This window comes from Hyalella azteca, unplaced genomic scaffold (assembly GCF_000764305.2).
Source record: "Hyalella azteca isolate HAZT.00-mixed unplaced genomic scaffold, Hazt_2.0.2 contig2429, whole genome shotgun sequence".
NCBI lineage: Eukaryota > Metazoa > Arthropoda > Malacostraca > Amphipoda > Hyalellidae > Hyalella > Hyalella azteca.
This window is the reverse complement of record NW_025932704.1, coordinates 10,720-30,419: the sequence shown is the minus strand read 5'-3', so window position 1 is coordinate 30,419 and position 19,700 is coordinate 10,720. Positions and strand designations below refer to the sequence as shown.

At 37.1% G+C, this 19,700-nt stretch overlaps 1 protein-coding gene across 1 annotated transcript; it reads right to left on the bottom strand.

Annotated features, from left to right (window-relative positions):
• Positions 1-2,562: 2,562 nt before the first annotated feature.
• On the bottom strand, positions 2,563-11,351 carry LOC108669355. Its single transcript, XM_018156666.2, has 5 exons — positions 10,505-11,351; positions 9,535-9,714; positions 8,930-9,239; positions 6,602-6,660; positions 2,563-5,768 (listed from the first exon to the last, which is right to left on the bottom strand). The coding sequence occupies exons 1-5, from the start codon at positions 10,640-10,642 to the stop codon at positions 4,122-4,124; spliced, it is 2,334 nt and encodes a 777-aa protein (XP_018012155.1). The 5' UTR covers positions 10,643-11,351; the 3' UTR covers positions 2,563-4,121.
• Positions 11,352-19,700: the final 8,349 nt, after the last annotated feature.

The following is a 19,700-nucleotide window of genomic DNA, read 5'->3' as shown; positions in this document are numbered from 1 at the left end:
ATCGCTGATTGATGTCTAAGTTCAAGTAACATCAATTATCTCACATTGATGTACCACAATATTATATGTGTATGCTTCAATATTCGAATAATACTAGACATTTTCTAGTATAGTCAAACTACTTGGGACATAGCTCACATAGTTATATTGATTTCTATGCTATGCGATAACGTGGNTCTTGGCAGTTGGCAGTAAAACTGTACTGGCAGACGGTCTTGGCAGTTGGCAGTAAATCTGTACTGGCAGACGGTCTTGGCAGTTAGCAGTAAAACTGTACTGGCAGACGGTCTTGGCAGTTGGCAGTAAAACTGTACTGGCAGACGGTCTTGGCAGTAAAACTGTAGTTGCAGACGGTCTTGGCAGTTGGCAGTAAAACTGTCCCGATAGACACTGCATGTCTTCTTGAAATAGGCTGCTAATATAAAATCGTCCCGGATGTTTTGCTGGGTTCATGAAAAATCAATACTAAATGCTTTTTAACAAATTGAGGATTCGTGATTTGAGCAATTTTTGTGGACACACAGTTTAAAAAAACATTCTTTGAACTCTAGGTGCTAGCGAATCAAACGCTCCTTTGTAGCAATGCAAGTAATTTGTTTGACACATAACTGATGCCTTGATGATGAAACACCACGTTGATATACTTATTAGATGATGCCACTTTAATTTACATGTAAAAATTATATAGTAAAATCTATTTTTAGGAAGCAAGTCATATATCCTAAGATATCTGATTTTTTTCTGACACAAAAATCCACTAATCAATGTCAGCGAATGTCTGAAGCAATAAAGCAGGCAAAATAATCAAGATGTGTGCAGACCGTTCAATGAGACCAAGGAGTGCTGGTAGCCTTGGTACAGCTGTTCATGACTGATAATAAGTATGAAGACGAGCCTCTAATTCTTCGTCTTGCTGGCAGTATAGCTTGGAATCTTGTATGTACTTATATATACGCGTATTAGCTTTTAATATATGCTTACACTTGTAAGCACGTTAGCGACCATGTTCATATATTTATAATGTAGATATTGTTGTTGTCTATGCGGAAATAAATATTGGTTTATTTTTAGACAAGTCTTCAAAATTAATGACTACGTCTTAAAAATTGTATGAAAATTCAATCAGTTTTCTACTGATGCGATAGCTGAAAGGACTAAAAATTAGAAACTAACATTTTCCCGAACGTAGGAATATAGAGAGCTCCTTCATAATTTAGTTAATTAATGTGTACTGCTCAGCTGAGCGTTTAATTATTAAAGTGTACGTACTGCTCAGCTGAGCGTTTAATTATTAAAGTGTACTGCTCAGCTGAGCGTTTAATTATTAAAGTGTACTGCTCAGCTGAGCGTTTAATTATTAATGTGTACTGCTCAGCTGAGCATTTAATTATTAATGTGTACTGCTCAGCTGAGCATTTAATTATTAATGTGTACTGCTCAGCTGAGCATTTAATTATTAATGTGTACTGCTCAGCTGAGCGTTTAATTATTAAAGTGTACTGCTCAGCTGAGCGTTTAATTATTAATGTGTACTGCTCAGCTGAGCGTTTAATTATTAATGTGTACTGCTCAGCGGAGAGAAACCTGAAGATAATTTCCTGCAATCAAACAGTTAAAAAACAGATGAAATTAACATTGTAATTTACATTCACTATATATACAAGTACTCAAGTATTTATATCACTTGCTCGCGTACTTCTAAAATTAACGAAAAATTTTTACCTTCTCAATTGCATAATTTATTTGTTGGTAAGTTTATTCTAAAATAGCTCCTTATTTGTCACGAATGCTCATAAAGCGCAATTTTAAATGTTTATTAATATTGATTTTTTAAATGGAAAGTAAAAATTAAATATCATAACATGCCATTGTTTTTGAATGAAAATCGTACGTATAACTAAATATTAAAGTGTGTCTTTGTTTTCTAAAGGAAATTCCGAGATTAAACATCAAAGCGTGTCTTTGTCGGATGCTGTAAGTCAGCGTCTGTCAGCACACATCCCGTAACTATAGCACAATCAAGTTGTCATTTGTATTCCCCAGTAATAATATAACCTAAAACAACCCAACGGGACCTGGCCGGATGCTAATAATTCTTACATCAAATGCCCCATCAGAGCAGGTGTGCGCGGGGCATCATTTGCTTCTCGAGGTTGACCTCAGTTTTAATGCAATTTATAAGGACAAAACGCAATGAAGTTTTGCTTATTTATAAAATATAAGTATTGGAAATTATTTTGTTAATCGTTTTTATAAATAAATATAAACGGCAATTAAGGAAAAAAGGAAAATGCTCGAAGGGGTTGCGTAGCGTGCAGAGTTCGAGCTCAATTAAACTCGAGTTCTGCAAATGATAAACTGTGAGGCTCATTGTCACAAATTCATTGTTATTTTCTTCCATTTTATTCTTGCAGCAATTGATGGGGTACTAATAAATTCGTCTATATTATATCTCAAGTGAGCTGGATCAGAGGGTGGACTTTGAGGAAGGGTTATTTGGAATTGTTAATGAAATAATGACTGTGTTCAAACTGACATATGATAGGATAATGAAAATAGTACTTATATCTGAAGAATATATTTTAGCGGTTCGAAGGCTTTGTAATACGATGTTGTCTGTCGTAAAGGAGAAGACAAAGTTTACGTTTTTATTGTTTTGCGATTGATTAGAACATAAGATAGCGCTGAAATAAAATATTCATGAATTTCGAAAAATTTAACTGAAATAAAAAGCTTCATGCATTCCATTCAAGTTAAAACAAACAAATTTCTATTCTTAAAAAAACAAGAAACATTTATAAGAGTTTGAATTACGACAAAAATATTCAGCTAGTCTGGGACTAATTCATTTACTAGGATATATTTCTTGAAGAAAACAATTGATTTACAGAAACATATTATAAGTAGCAAGCAAGAGTATTTACAAGCAAACAACAGGTTATATACTTAATGTAGACTAGATGAAAACATAGCATATAGGTACTCCAGTAAATGCGTACCTAATACTCAATTGGGAACAGTATATAATGGAGTTACCTCCTTAATTATCACTTGATTAATCGTAATTACGTCAGTCATATCCTTCAACACAAATGATGTTGTAACACCGTTGATTATGAGTTAATTTCTTTGTAACACATTTTTATATAAAAATAATTTCAATGTCAGTTGCCTGTTGGGATTCGGCATGTACTTTGCCACATAATTTTTGCACCAAGTTTAATAAAATAATAAAATAATTTTGGCGAAACCACACATCGCCAGAAATTTTACAAAAATTGTGTTGTCCACTCGAGTTCGTTGCGCCCGGTGTCTGTCTGATGATCCTTCGGTGTGTGCACCGTGCAAGCCAAGAATGGGTAAAATATTTCTTAAAATAAATTACGCAATTCTGAAAATATGTCAATGGTACAGTTCGTTTCTGGGTGCGAGCATTTTCCAATTGAACACCGCTCATAATATTTCGAATCGACTTACATCAACTTGATGGTAACAGCGGGTGTCAGTGAGTGGACTTACTTAAATAAGAAGTGCGGCTGGAAATAACCCAGAAAACTTTACGAACAGTTTGTAGTTATAATTTATTAAAATAATTAATTAGGCCACGAATGCAGAACTCATTGAGTTGATATATTCATAAAGAACAAATTCGAACCTATGTTAAAATGATTAATCAAACGTTAGAATGTTATAATGTGGTATGGACTCATCATCAGGAATTGAGAAATGATATGTGATTGTGGTTCACAGTTACTCATAATTGTGTGTCATTTTCCAGACGAATAATGTCTTGAAAAGGTAAATAACAATGAAACATATAGTATATTTTTAGCAGTGAACAAAATTACGAAGAAAAATAAATTTAGTAGAACTTCCTTATTATCAGTTATTGACTAAGAGCTAAAAAAGCATGGTATTTTGAACGTTATCTCAAATGTGAACTACGAGCAAAACGCATTTATTGGAAACATAGAACACAGCAGGGTTTTTTTTTTACATCAGCGGAAGATAAAAATAAGTAACTCTGAACTCACTTAAGATATTCATTGTTATTCATCACCCGTAATTAAACAACTGATTTACTCTTTAAACTGAAAACGCGTTCCTGCAGCCATATTTCATCATGAGTTCATAAGTTGAACTGTAGCATAGGCGCTAAAAGTTACTCTCCTGTTATCGCCTTCGGTTTGTTTTTGGTTTCCTTTTTTAATGACTGGTCGGAGGGATTCCTTTTCTCCAGTGGTTGTGGAGCTTTTTACACCCGTCCTATTCCCCCTTACAGGTGGTAAGGAATCGACGATACTATTTCCCTGACTTCTCTTGTTAGAAAAAACAGCCTCAGAAATTTCGCGTAATTTTTGCGAGATATTGAAAGTTGAGACAACGTCAAGATAGCGATTGGTGACAGGCTTCCTGGCCGGGCTTTTCGACCTAGACCGTCTCCTGAGCTCCGAGGTGAGAACGGCTTCCCGCATTCTAGGAGAATGATATTCATGTGCCCAGCCTCCGGTGTAGTGCAGATACTGACGGGCGTTGTTGTTTGGATCCGGTCTATGGTTCCATACTGGAACAGTAGGGAAGTCAACGCGAACCACTTTGTTGCCACGAACGATGTGAGATTCTTTGGGGTAGTACGACCTCTTGGACTCCTGACCACTTTTCGTTGGTACCAACAGCAAAGAAGAGTCATGTGGATGTCGACGCGGAGGTGGTGTTGGAGCTGGAGACATGTTTGACTTATTCTTTGTAGGAACTGGGTCTCGGTACTCTATCACTCGTGTGACAGTTTTATGTCGTATTGGTCTGTCTGGTAAAGCCCATGACGAGGGGGGTGGTAAAGGAGGTCTACCGATATCACGATGTTTGGTTACTTCCAAGAAGTGACGGTCTCTCCTGCTTCTGGAATCGTCATCGACTTTTCTCATCATTCTCTGTGCAGACTCATCTTCTTCAGCTCGTAATAGAAGCGCTGGCTGCCGCTGCCTGAATTTACGATCGTGTTCGGTTCCCGAAGAAATGGTCTCACGCTCAAGAATAAGTAAGCTACTTGGGCAGCTATTGTTATTAGTTCTTAGCATATTTCTATAGTTCCTTACTCCCCCAAATCCAGCAACGATTCCATTGGTTTCTGGAGTACTTAAACTAATGATACTGCTAAAATCTGGAGGCAGTGAGCTTCCGTTCAAAAGACTCGCGGGCCCGCTTTCGATCTCGATGTGTGTTATCCCCTCATTATCAGTGCGTTGAAGAAGGCTAAATGGCTGAGTGCCTTCCGAAGAAGAGCTATCATTGGATTTAACTTCAATTATATTAACATTATCAGATGCTGAGTTTTCATTTTTGTATGACCTCACAGACCCCCTGGGACTGCTTGCCTCGTCTGTGCTGCTCGTTCCACTGTCTTTCCTTACAGCGCAGCTCCGTAGCGAGTCAAAGACGTCAAGATTGGTTTTGAAATTTGACAAAACGTTTTCTTTATCATCGCCTAACATGAACTGATCTACGTCAGTCTTTCTTTTAGTATTTCGGTATCTCTCGAGATTGTGTTTGTTTTTTGCCTTGTAGTAGTGTAAATAAAAAGTCTTGGCTGCGTGTTGGGAGAGACATTCAAGAACATGAGCTCGCATTAGGGGGCTAGAAAAAGAAGCTTTGGCGACGAGTACGACGACTTTAGGATGACTGCTACTGATGTGACAGAAGAGGATGTCGCTCATCATGAACGTCGTTGCTGCGGTTGCCCCCGATGCTCTGGTGTCTCCATCTGGTGACTGGCGAGCGACACAAGAAAGGAAGTGTTAGCTAACTGTGTGACCTCCAATCATATCCTAGCTATAATAAAATCTCTGCCACTCTTCAATCCAAATGCAGGCACTACACGAAAACACATCCAGTTATATCGCAGCTGAAATAGTGTAGTGCAGGCTATACAAGGGATGGAAGTGATAACGAACTTGAAATATTTCATTTTGAAGTGTTTAAATAGAGCGATTAAGGCTTTGATTGCCATGATTCAGCCTCGGTTGTCAGTATAAGGTGCTGTTGGCGACACTGATTATTTTGACTATTATATACTTCAGGGAGCTAATATTACCGCTGCTTTTATGTGTTTTGAAAAGTTTGAGGTGAATGATATAAACAACAAAATAAACTGAGCTAAAATTAATCAAATGTACGTCAGCAAAATCAGCAAGGTGAATAAGTGTATTTAACAAAAATACATTCCTTTGAAACATTTACTCGATCCCAATCGCGATATTCTTGAAACTTCGTCAGAAACAAGCGAGAAAAATCTGTGAATATTCCACTCTTAGTAATTAATGACATTGGCAGATTAAAGGCATCTTCTTTAACATATACTGACTGCGAATGTTTAATGAAGAACTGAAGGTAATGAATTAAAACATTAAATGCAAAAGAAACGTCGCAGTCTAACAAAACTTGGAACAATGCATTCATGTCTTAAAAGATTATATAAGTACCCAAACTCACGTCATTGTTTGCATAAGCTCAACCTACTCTAAAGATGACACAAATTAATCTTCATTAGAATAATTATTTTGAACACATGCCCCCTAATCCCTAGAGAGAGCCCTCGCCTCACCTGGCTTGTCTGTCGGAGCGCTGGCAGGTGCGTACAGGCTGAAGTTTTGCTAGTGTTATCTGTATAAAACAAGGTAGAACAAAGATCCAATTAAATTTAGGAATATAATATTAATATATAATAACTACTATACGATATCGTGTATTTTTTTATCTTTGAAATGCTCTAACACTGCAAAATCTTGGTGTTGACGATCATCTGTCATCCACTTTTTATGTGGGATTTTCGCGAGTAAACTTCTGGCCAGAAGCAGATGAAAATGGAAATATAATGTAAGTAAAGGAATTATAACATTTAAAATTTGAGTCTAGCAATTTTTTCAGTTTTTTTAGCCTTTTCATTATATGTTATTTAATTATAAATATAATAATGATTGCAAGCAACAAAAAATGGTATCTTTCTCACGTGCAGTTGGACTTGTGTTTGTAATTTTAGCGGGAATGTCGTCCTCGCTCTCAGCTCCGCTGCTGGAAGACGCAGCGTCTTCTTTCTTAGCGACGTTACCGTCATCGCTGCTGCTGACGCTCACAGTGTCAGCGCTGATGTTACCGCTCCCTGATACGTCACTCATGACGTTGTTCTGATTGTTTATGTTGCTGGTGCAGTTAATGTTGTGATTAACGTGATTAATGCGAGTTATTTTGTCTTTGTGGCTCGGGGACGATCCTTCCTGACGAAGCAGTTTGTCCAGACGTAGCACGTGATCACGAATTACCTGCGTGTTATGAATATTGAATGTTATAACTAGCGTGATTAGAACATATGATGATTGCTTGATCTATAACTTTTAAATTTTGCTTACCAGAAATGTAGTCCATATAATTTCACTCTTCGTATAGTATTAAATTAATTTGAAAAGTCGAGATACCGATGTTAACTCGATAGTTTTTTTTCTAAATACTTGTGTCATATTCAAGAAAAATGTGTAACCTAACAACATTCAATTTACAGTGTAGTTGAGGGTGGTGGGCAACATTTAGATATTTGAGAGTTCGATGCTCTTCTCTGACCTGGACTTGAGAGCTCTGAGAGCACTGAGAGCTCTGAGAGCTCTGAGAGCACTGCTCATCACAGAGGCTGCCCGACGAGCCGTCAGAGTCCGACTCAAAACCTTCGTCCTTCTTGAGCGGCACAAGTCGGAGCTGCTGCTCAGTCAACTGCAGCTGCACACGGCTCGACTCAAACGGTAGCTGTGATACGAAAAAATATCAATAATTAAATGAGGGATAATATAGAATTTTTCGTAAGCAGAGGCCGTGCTAATAAATATAGTCATCAACTGGTAACTCCGTCAGGCAGCCTATAACTTACGGCCTTTTATACCAAATTCACCAATTTCGACGAGAAATCTGTCGCTACATGTACTTAGGATGCTACTTGTACTTAGGCCGTCCTTTTTAGTAAGGTCGCTGCGTGCACTTAAGTGAGTTTAGAGAGTATGGCCCCAGTTCAGCATGGCGAACAAAATTAAAACTTAGTTTGCGATTAGTGAGGATAATTATAGATATACGAGTAGTGGCAGTGGAAACGAAAATGGATGAATATTTGGTGTATATGGGGAGTCGGTGGGTAGAGCCTCTCGAGGAACCGTTGCAGTCTCCCACAAATTATGCAAAAGATGAATTTTGCCTATATTTGCTATAGGAAAAAGAGGCTCTGGCTTCATTTTCAATGTTATATATATATAAAATAAAATGTAATAAAAGTTATTCCTTGTTTCTTTTTCAGAAGAATCAGCTTAAGATTGACAATTAAATTAATAAAAGTCCCTAAAAAGTCTTAAGAAATAAAATAGACTTTAATTCATAACGGCCTTAAATTACGTGATAGCCGTATACATAAACCTCCTAGTTAGACTTGAACGATGTCTGGAACTGCAATAAGGAATAATTCATTAATTAACCTTGTTAGACTTGAACGAATTCTGGGACTGCAATAAGAAATAAATCATTAATTAATGTCGCAGCCAATCTAACCCACCTTTGGGTCAGTGCAACTGTCAGTTTTGTCTCCGAAGATGACGGCGTCGACGAGTCTTGATATGCCAGCGGCAGACTGGCAGCCTTCTTTTTTTATCTTTGAAATGCTCTAACACTGCAAAATCTTGGTGTTGACGATCATCTGTCATCCACTTTTTATGTGGGATTTTCGCGAGTAAACTTCTGGCCAGAAGCAGATGAAAATGGAAATATAATGTAAGTAAAGGAATTATAACATTTAAAATTTGAGTCTAGCAAAATTGTCAGTTTTTTTAGCCTTTTCATTATATGTTATTTAATTATAAATATAATAATGATTGCAAGCAACAAAAAATGGTATCTTTCTCACGTGCAGTTGGACTTGTGTTTGTAATTTTAGCGGGAATGTCGTCCTCGCTCTCAGCTCCGCTGCTGGAAGACGCAGCGTCTTCTTTCTTAGCGACGTTAACGTCATCGCTGCTGCTGACGCTCACAGTGTCAGCGCTGATGTTACCGCTCCCTGATACGTCACTCATGACGTTGTTCTGATTGTTTATGTTGCTGGTGCAGTTAATGTTGTGATTAACGTGATTAATGCGAGTTATTTTGTCTTTGTGGCTCGGGGACGATCCTTCCTGACGAAGCAGTTTGTCCAGACGTAGCACGTGATCACGAATTACCTGCGTGTTATGAATATTGAATGTTATAACTAGCGTGATTAGAACATATGATGATTGCTTGATCTATAACTTTTAAATTTTGCTTACCAGAAATGTAGTCCATATAATTTCACTCTTCGTATAGTATTAAATTAATTTGAAAAGTCGAGATACCGATGTTAACTCGATAGTTTTTTTTCTAAATACTTGTGTCATATTCAAGAAAAATGTGTAACCTAACAACATTCAATTTACAGTGTAGTTGAGGGTGGTGGGCAACATTTAGATATTTGAGAGTTCGATGCTCTTCTCTGACCTGGACTTGAGAGCTCTGAGAGCACTGAGAGCTCTGAGAGCTCTGAGAGCACTGCTCATCACAGAGGCTGCCCGACGAGCCGTCAGAGTCCGACTCAAAACCTTCGTCCTTCTTGAGCGGCACAAGTCGGAGCTGCTGCTCAGTCAACTGCAGCTGCACACGGCTCGACTCAAACGGTAGCTGTGATACGAAAAAATATCAATAATTAAATGAGGGATAATATAGAATTTTTCGTAAGCAGAGGCCGTGCTAATAAATATAGTCATCAACTGGTAACTCCGTCAGGCAGCCTATAACTTACGGCCTTTTATACCAAATTCACCAATTTCGACGAGAAATCTGTCGCTACATGTACTTAGGATGCTACTTGTACTTAGGCCGTCCTTTTTAGTAAGGTCGCTGCGTGCACTTAAGTGAGTTTAGAGAGTATGGCCCCAGTTCAGCATGGCGAACAAAATTAAAACTTAGTTTGCGATTAGTGAGGATAATTATAGATATACGAGTAGTGGCAGTGGAAACGAAAATGGATGAATATTTGGTGTATATGGGGAGTCGGTGGGTAGAGCCTCTCGAGGAACCGTTGCAGTCTCCCACAAATTATGCAAAAGATGAATTTTGCCTATATTTGCTATAGGAAAAAGAGGCTCTGGCTTCATTTTCAATGTTATATATATATAAAATAAAATGTAATAAAAGTTATTCCTTGTTTCTTTTTCAGAAGAATCAGCTTAAGATTGACAATTAAATTAATAAAAGTCCCTAAAAAGTCTTAAGAAATAAAATAGACTTTAATTCATAACGGCCTTAAATTACGTGATAGCCGTATACATAAACCTCCTAGTTAGACTTGAACGATGTCTGGAACTGCAATAAGGAATAATTCATTAATTAACCTTGTTAGACTTGAACGAATTCTGGGACTGCAATAAGAAATAAATCATTAATTAATGTCGCAGCCAATCTAACCCACCTTTGGGTCAGTGCAACTGTCAGTTTTGTCTCCGAAGATGACGGCGTCGACGAGTCTTGATATGCCAGCGGCAGACTGGCAGCCTTCCACCGCCCGCCACCCGCGGTAGGTTGTCTCGCACACGAACGACGCGGTCATGCTGAAGTAGGTGAGTTTGTGTCCAGGGTTTCGTTTATTGGACGTATTTCTGTCGCAAACTTCAATGGGAACAACAGAACTGTTTGAATTTATTTTCTGTATTTTGGATTGCAAAAGTGATTTTGTCACACAGTTTAATGTCGAATTTATTTTCAGTATTTTGGATTTCAAAAGTGATTTTGTCACACAGTTTAATGAGACGAAATAAGACTGTTTCTTTTCAGTGTTTCGGTTATTAAAGGAAGTTTTTTTCGCGCACTATTGATGTGACAAAAAATTTTGCACGAAAAAAATTCTGGTGTTTTTCTTTCTAAACGTTATTTTATCGGACATTTAGAAAAAGTTTAAAATTTGTTGAAACTTATAAATATTTTAATTTTCTCACTCATTTTTCTGTGCACTTTAGACTCCGCAATCTATTGAATCGAGCCGCATTGCTTCCTTATTATGTAATTAGAGACATATTAGTTATTGCTATTATTATTAAATTATTTATGATTAAATGTATTACATTAGCTTTGAAAGTTACCAATAGGTTTAGGTTTAATATATGCAATACTTCGTAGTCAATGCAAACTGCTTCTTTTCAAAATCTCATTCCATATCAAATGAGTTTGTGTAGGGGAAACATAAAATTTTCAAAACTGGATATTTTTAAAATTTAAATGCTTGATCAATTATAGCTTTCACTGGAATTTAAAGCTGCCCGCGCTTGAGAAACTCGATGGATGTGAGTGCCATCTCCAAAAGAAGATCTGAAACGAAAAAGAAAAAATGAAGTGATTATTATTTGTTTGATGACTTTTTTTATCGGTAATTAGCCCACGTAAAAAACTCTTTCATTCAAATTCAATAGATTCTATTGTGTCTTCGTTCAAATTAACAATCACTGAAAAATTTGTTACATATCATTTAAATAAAATAAAATATTATTAAGATGGAGTACGTTTAACATCGCTTTATTTCTTTGCAGCAACAATTATCAATTCATCAAAAGCAAGCGACATCTTTGTATAACCTTTCTAGACATAAATTAATATGAAATTAAAATTCAACGCAGAATTTCGTGTTTTCTCTGATTAATTTTTAGGAAATAAAATTTTCACACGAGCTTAGTATTGTTATATTAAATTTTATACCAAATGTTGTCAACATCTCTAACTCAATGCCAAAAAATACATATAAAAGAAGAATACTAGAATTATTCCAGTTTTGGACATTAGCTTCAAGTACTTTTTTCCTTATCGCATGGTTGGTGTGTTTAACCACCCTCAAGTAATGTGGGAACAATGCCGCTTTTTCGAAATATATGATCAAATTTAAGCCATCGAAATTTAATTTTCATCGACGGACAGATTTATTATTTACGATAATAAGATTAAGATCGCATTAGGCTTCCTTGTTCGTCGAAGCGTTCACAGTAGACGATGGCCAGGAATCATTTTATGATTTGCAAATGGGCTAATTTAATTTGAGAGAATGGGCCTAATTAATTTGAGAGTATGGGCCTAATTTAAGTTGAGAGTATGGGCCTAATTTAATTTGAGAGTATGGGCCTAATTTAATTTGAGAGTATGGGCCTAATTTAATTTGAGAGTATGGGCCTAATTTAATTTGAGAGTATGGGCCTAATTAATTTGAGAGAATGGGCCTAATTTAATTTGAGGGTATGGGCCTAATTTAATTTGAGAGTATGGGCCTAATTCAATTTGAGAGAATGGACCTAATTTAATTTCAGCAAATGGGCCTAATTTAATTTAGGCCAACAGGCCTAACTTAATTTGAGCGAACGGGTCTAATTTAATTTAAGCGAATGGGCCTAATTTAATTTAAGCGAATGGGCCTAACTTAATTTAAGCTAATGTGCTTAACTTTCTTAATTTTTCTGCAATTTAAGAAATTCATTTGGGATTGAAATAGCTAATTGCATGATTTATACTAGTTTGAATATCTCTACAAACATAACTATGAAACGTGCGAATTAAGTATTGTAGTTTTCGCGAGAGGATGTAGAAAAATCAAAATGTTGAACAACTGAAATTCTATTGATTTTTTTTTCGTGCACAAAATATTTGTAAAATACTTGTTAATTTCATGAGTTGAATTAATCTAATAGTTTAAAATTTTACATGAGAATAAATGTCGTTTGGAAAGTTGAAGGTGAGCGTGCAACTTCATGAATGAAACTGCAGACGTTCCGGCATCCGAATTCTGCCGACGCGTTATAATCGTCCGCAAAAAACATGGCCCCGAATGGCATATGAAAAGAATTGGCCAGGGGAATTCACAAGGTTCAGCAGGCCATTTTTGATACGTCCAATCACCCATAAATTTTTAAAGATCGATTGAGAGATACGAGCACTTTTTGTTGGGTATGAATTTATGGTCATGGAAAAGGACTAAATGTCATAGCAAAAAAGGTTGAGGTGTCGCCGGGAATGGCGTGCAGAAGGTCGAAAAATGATCGTCTGGCCAAGGGCTAGCTCACCCGCTCGAAATTCATCAATAATTGTTGGTGAATAAAAAACAATGATTTATAATGAATTAAAAATCAGTGAATTGGCAGCGTGGGGAGCTCTCATTTCAAGTGAATTGTTTTCAATTTTCGTGCAATTATGATAGGAGTTTATCCATCAGTAAATTATATTAATATTAAACAAGATTTTGCGTAGAATTCTGACTTACATTGCAGTAGATTTTTAGATTATACAGAAGTATGAGTAATAATTTCATCAACAGGTACAGTAGAAAAAAAAACACATGCAAACTGAGTTAAAACTAACAGAATAACATGCTTAGCAAAACTCAGTTCAAATAAGGATTTGATCTCAATATTTATAAAGGAAACGCTATCTATGAAGGCATTCGTGATCGTATACGCAATATTGCGTTCGTTGAGCAAGCTGCTCGTCATGCACGAGCGCGCATAACGCTCACGTTCCAGACGTTCAGCATTGCATTTTTTGCCAGAGCCTAACGCATACAATGCAACGTAAGCATAACAATTGGCGAAGATATCTATAATGCAAGATTGGTATTGCGGCAGCGCGTTAAATCCACACTTGAGGCATAAAATTTCGCTTGAGACACGCGGTGTCGAGATGTTTCATGTCGCCAAGCCAGAACTTATATTAAAACATCGCTTGAGACACGCGGTGTCGAGATGTTTCATGTCGCCAAGCCAGAACTTATATTAAAACATCGCTTGAGACACGCGGTGTCGAGATGTTTCATGTCGCCAAGCCAGAACTTACCACGTCGAGTTATTATTGCGAACACTGCTGCTAAACTGGACGGTAAAGCTTTCAATATACGCTCGACTGGATGTATTTCTTATACATATTTTACCCAAGGGAAAAGCACTGGCTTTGAAAAAGCCAGTGAGTATCTCTACTTATATTCGAGCATACAACAAATATGATCGAAAAATGGAACCATAGAAAGTTTTTTTCTCTAATTTAACAATTTGATATACGGAACAGAAGCAACCGAAAATTAAATTTATGACTAAATAAATACAAAAATCTCAGGCTGTGCATAATTATACAGGAAAAAAGTAAATGGAAAGAACGGAAACCAAATGATAACGAGATTTCAACAAACCAGCCACATAATTTTATTGATAAATTTTTCATTTCCAGTAAAAAAGGAACAGTTTCATAAGTCAGTCTAGCTTGAAATTATCACAGTAAATATATTGCACTGCAGGGAAACTCTTTTATGAAGTAAATTAAAAAGAATTAGACTCAAAGAATCTTGACGTTGTTCAAGGGTTGATGGCTGCCCGCTTTCTAGCAGCGAGGAGTGAAGTGAGTGAAGCCTGCTGAAGTGAAGCGTGAAGCAGTAGCCACAGGAAGGCTTTCTCTCCTTAACAAACTTCAGCAACTGAGTTTTCGAGTCTCACGGTCTCACAAGTTATGGAGTGCGACCATTAGAAGCTATCAGTAGTATGAGGAGTAGGTGCGAGTTTGTATTTATGTCAGCCAATCAATGATGGCTTTTTCTTCATTATTTACAAAGACGATAAATCGGAAGCTACATGTGCTGAGGCCGCTACATGTTCTTAGGCCGCTACGTGAACTTAGGCCGCTACGTGTACTCAGGTCGCAACGTGTACCTATCTCGCTGCGTTTAAACGAGTTATCATAGTAGGGCCCAAGATCATAACAAATGAATTCATTGATTCAACGCACTCTTTAAGCCATGGCAGATTTTTGCCAGTAAATCAAAACTAAGATTGCGAGTTCCAAGCTTCGAGTTGAAATATTTGCACGTATTTCTTGTGTATATATGAACCGAAGAATAAAAATCGTGGTAACGAGGAAGAAGAACCTAAAAAGCCTAAGAGTATTTTCGCTGTCACAGGTACCGAAAAAATTCGATATTGATGCATCAAATAGTGGTATTTTTCAAATCCAAATAAACCCTGATGAGAAACTCAGTGACTAGACACCATGAAGTGCCCCACAGCGTTCACCCTTCCAACCATTCAGGTTCACGAAGCATTCCCTGAACTCTGGAGGCGGAATTGAAACGGTGAATCCGCCTCCTGTGGAGATAACCTGAGGGTCATCAGATCCCCCTTCTGAGGGATATAAGTACAGAGAACTGATATATATTTTTCAGGGGGGAATTATATAATAATGTGAAATATATTAAAAGCCATGTTCATCGTTCCGTCTTTCTCTACGGAGTTATAAAATGAAAATTTTTTATTCAAAGTTCGATTTTCTTTGTATGATTATCACCCTTCTAAACCATTCACAATCATATCCTTATAACAAACTTTAACAACAAAAAATGCATTGAAATTAAAATCAATCAAACACATCGTATAGATGCTTCTATAAGCGCTACACACCTTAACTAAGATTGTTTTTCAACTTGTACTATTATTTCATTTTTTTTACTTTTTTAAGCAGGGTTGCCAGACGGTCATTTTTTTTTTTTGGCCGGCTAAAATTTATGATAGGGGTCTTCTTAATTAAATTTTAAATACTGCTAAAAGAAAATAAATGGAATTTTTATAGCGGAACCTACAAATAAACTAGTATACAATGAATTATCGGCCATTTTTGGCCTTTTTTATTCTCGGATTTGGCTGATTTTAGGCAACCTGAATTATGTACCACTACCTCCTGGAGAAATACATTTCGTGGTACTCATATGTACCAATACGTAGTCAACGTGTTAAACACGCACTGCACATCTGAACTCATGCTGAAACCTCTAGTACATGCTACACTCCTTGAACATAAGCTCATACGCAGTGAAGTACATACTACACACCTTAAACACGCTACACGCCTTAATCCGATACTACCTGCCTAAAACACATGCCACCTACCATGAACATTTGCCACACACGTCAACCACAAGCAACACGCCTAAAACACAAGCAACACACTTAAAACACAAGCAACACGCCCAAAACACAAGCAACACGCCTAAAACACAAGCAACACACCTAAAACACAAGCAACACACCTAAAACACAAGAAACACGCCTAAAACACAAGCAACACACTTAAAACACAAGCTACAGACTTAAAACACAAGCAACACGCCTAAAACACAAGCAACACACTTAAAACACAAACAACACGCCTAAACACAAGCAACACACTTAAAACACAAACAACACGCCTAAACACAAGCGACACACTTAAAACACAAGCAACACACTTAAAACACAAGCAACACACTTAAAACACAAGCAACACACTTAAAACACAAGCAACACACTTAAAATACAAACAACACGCCTAAAACACAAGCAACACGCCTAAAACACAAGCAACACACCTAAAACACAAGCAACACACCTAAAACACAAGAAACACGCCTGCTACAAGCATCAAGCGATGCCGTACACAGAAAACACACGATACACACCATAAATCGATGCGCTACGCTTAATAAACATGCCACACATTTCATGTATTCATATGTGTTACAACATCGCTTGAGACACGCAGTGTCGAGATGTTTCATGCCGCCAGCCAGAGTTTAAAACGGTGAGTTATTACAACACAGACGCTAAACTGGACGACAAAATCTTCGAAGCTCGACTAGATGAATTTATTCAAACCTGGCAGTGTCATGTTTCCCAAAGGAAAAAATGAAAATGGCAAGTGACCACCTCTATTTTTATCAAGCATACAACTAACATGAGCTAGAATCATCAGGAACTATCATGATTTTTCGCACAGTTGAAGAATTTGATTACAGAATGTTAGAAGCCAAAAATTAAACATGATCTAAACAATTGGAAAAATATCTCAAGCTGTCTCTGATAATAGAGAAAAGATCTCAAGCTGCCTCTGATCTAATCCCGAGCTGTCTCAGATCGTACATATTTGTGTGGTCATAAAGTGAACGTACGGAACTGCATGCATTGTCCGGTACTTTATACGTACTCTAGCGGGCAATTTTCACGACAATACTGGTCTTAAGTCCACAGTTTTCACGCCACTTGCAGCAATTACCTTCTTTTGAACGACTTGCGCACGGTCGTCATCGCTTGACTTTCACGCCGAAGTGCAAGCAGTTGTTATCTTTGTTATAGGAATGCATGTAACAACAGCTCGGCGCTGTCGCACAACGCTTACATTCAGTTTAAGTATTCAGGATCGAAAGTGACACCATGCCGTAAAAGTGGACCATTATTTACCGAAGTCGAAAGTTAGTCTTTACGCTCGTAGAAGTGACTGTTTGTGTCCACATTAAAATTGTGAGCAACATTTTTGTTGAGGTTCTACGGCCAGTCTTCATGCAGAACAGAAGTTTCAGATCATTATTGTTTCAGATTTTTGTCAATGATCAAAAAATATTGTTAATAATCCAAATTTTTTACCAGTGGTGAAAAAATTCATTAATATCGCGATATCTAAGGAAATATTAGCAAAGTTTTTTAACATCAAAACACTTCTAGAAAATTTGGAGCAAAAGAATGACTGAGAGACACATGAATGCACCATAGTATAAATGCGTAACTTTACATTTCGTATTTACATTTCATAGTGAAATGTATTCATTATGAAACGTAGTTACGTTTCATTTATATTATAATGCAACTGTGTTTCCTTGATAATCTGCAACATTGATTTCAGTGCGATGGGAAATTTGCGAAAGGCATTACCAAGATTAATGAAAAGGTTTCAAAATTGGTATCCTGACTATGGGGTCTGCGGCTGCAATTGGGCTTAGGGCAAACACATTAGAAGACCACCCGAGCCGAGCGGTGTCAAAACCGCAATCAAAATTGCCACAGTCACTTCTCAATCATGCGCTGAATCTTTGTTATTTCATCGGGCGTATTTAATCAGCGATTTCCGAAGCCGCGTGAACAGCTCACTGAATTTCCCACCGCGAAGTTGCCAAACATTCAAGAGATTCCTTCGATCAAGGTGCGGTTTGACCTTAATCGAGCCGCGGATGAAGAGAACCGACCTAGCGAAACCAAAGAGGAATCGTGGTCTCTTTAATCGAACTTCTCGCCCGCAACGAGAATGTTAGTTCAGCCTGATAACAATAGAGCCCGGCGGAAGCTAAGCTGCTTTTGTGCCCCAGGAATGACTGATAATGCATGCAATTTATTAATGCTCACAGAGGCTTCCTGTCGGTGCCAGGAGTCTGTCATTAAAGCCTGGAATTATTCATCAAAATTAGATTCCGCTGCACCACGTCCCGTTATGTAAATGAATGAATTGTCGTAAAAAAAACTTTTGCAAATAGAAAAAATCATCTCACATACAAAAAACTATTCTTAACACTAATTAACTTAAAACCTTCTGGCTAGGATTTGTTCGAATTCCAGGAAAAAGGAATGGTGTGACAGTTTTGGTTAGAGCTGACCAACGAGGATTGAAGTAACGCTGATAAGTAACTAGGTTGTTTTTGGTTATTAATTAATGTTGCGTAAATTTTACAGGTATCGCAAAAATGGCTTAGTCACCGTAATATTTAATCAACAATTTCCCCCTTAAGGGCACCCTGGACGCATTTCTATATAGGTGAGCTGCTGTCTTGGTAAGCATACTGATGCATGAAATATTATTCGTTTTAATAAAAAAAATTAACGGAATATCATAAAATAATAGAACTTCAGACGACACGCTGTAAATACACGCGGACTCAAATTAATACTGCATACAACCTCTTCGAAAGTCTGAAGTTTACAAAGCCAGGCAACTTTCCCAGTCCTGAAAGCGAGGACCGCGTCGGATTTACCGTTAAAAAATAACGCATTAACAATCTTCTAATGGGAAGGAATCGTCACGCAGCTTCCAAAAATACAAGGAATAAATGCGAATGAATAAACACGCTGCACATGACGCACTCACTCACGCGAAAGTTACTTTCTATGTCTTCCTGTACAGGAAAATTCTTAGTGGTGCTGGACTAGGCTTCTATAATGTTTGAAAGGATTTAAGATTATTCAGTAAATTATCTAGCGAGGCTTTTCAATCTTTCTAAACTTCTTATTTACGTACACAATGTTTTTCTCCGAAAAAGTGCTGCAATTAAATTAAATGAAAGTTGTCATGAAACTTGGAGGTCAATTGAACTTTTTAGAACTGACAACATGAACCAAGAAGTTTAATTTGGAAAATATTCAAAAGAATTTTTAAGCGAAAAATAAATTGTGACACGATAAGCAGCTTTAAGACAATTTACCCGAGGCTGTTTTTAATCGTGCATGTTATGCAGAGTATTTATCGAGATAAATGAACACATTTTGACATTGTAATGTAAGGAAAATCCAAGCAAAGGGGAAAAATATATAGGGTGTGAAAAAGGGTTTAATATAATATATAATATAATGTTTGGTTCTTATTTACTGTATGTGGTGTAATGCTATTGTACTATGCCAGCCACCACGTGCACTGAGAATAGAATCACCAGTGCAAAAAAGTACTGTGAAATACTCATGTAATTTAAATAGAACATATAGAGCGTAAAATGTACTTGCATTAGAACTGTAGAAGTAGAATATCCAGAGTCTAGGACATACTTGGAAAATGGTTATAAAGTTGTTTTAGTAATAAATGATGAA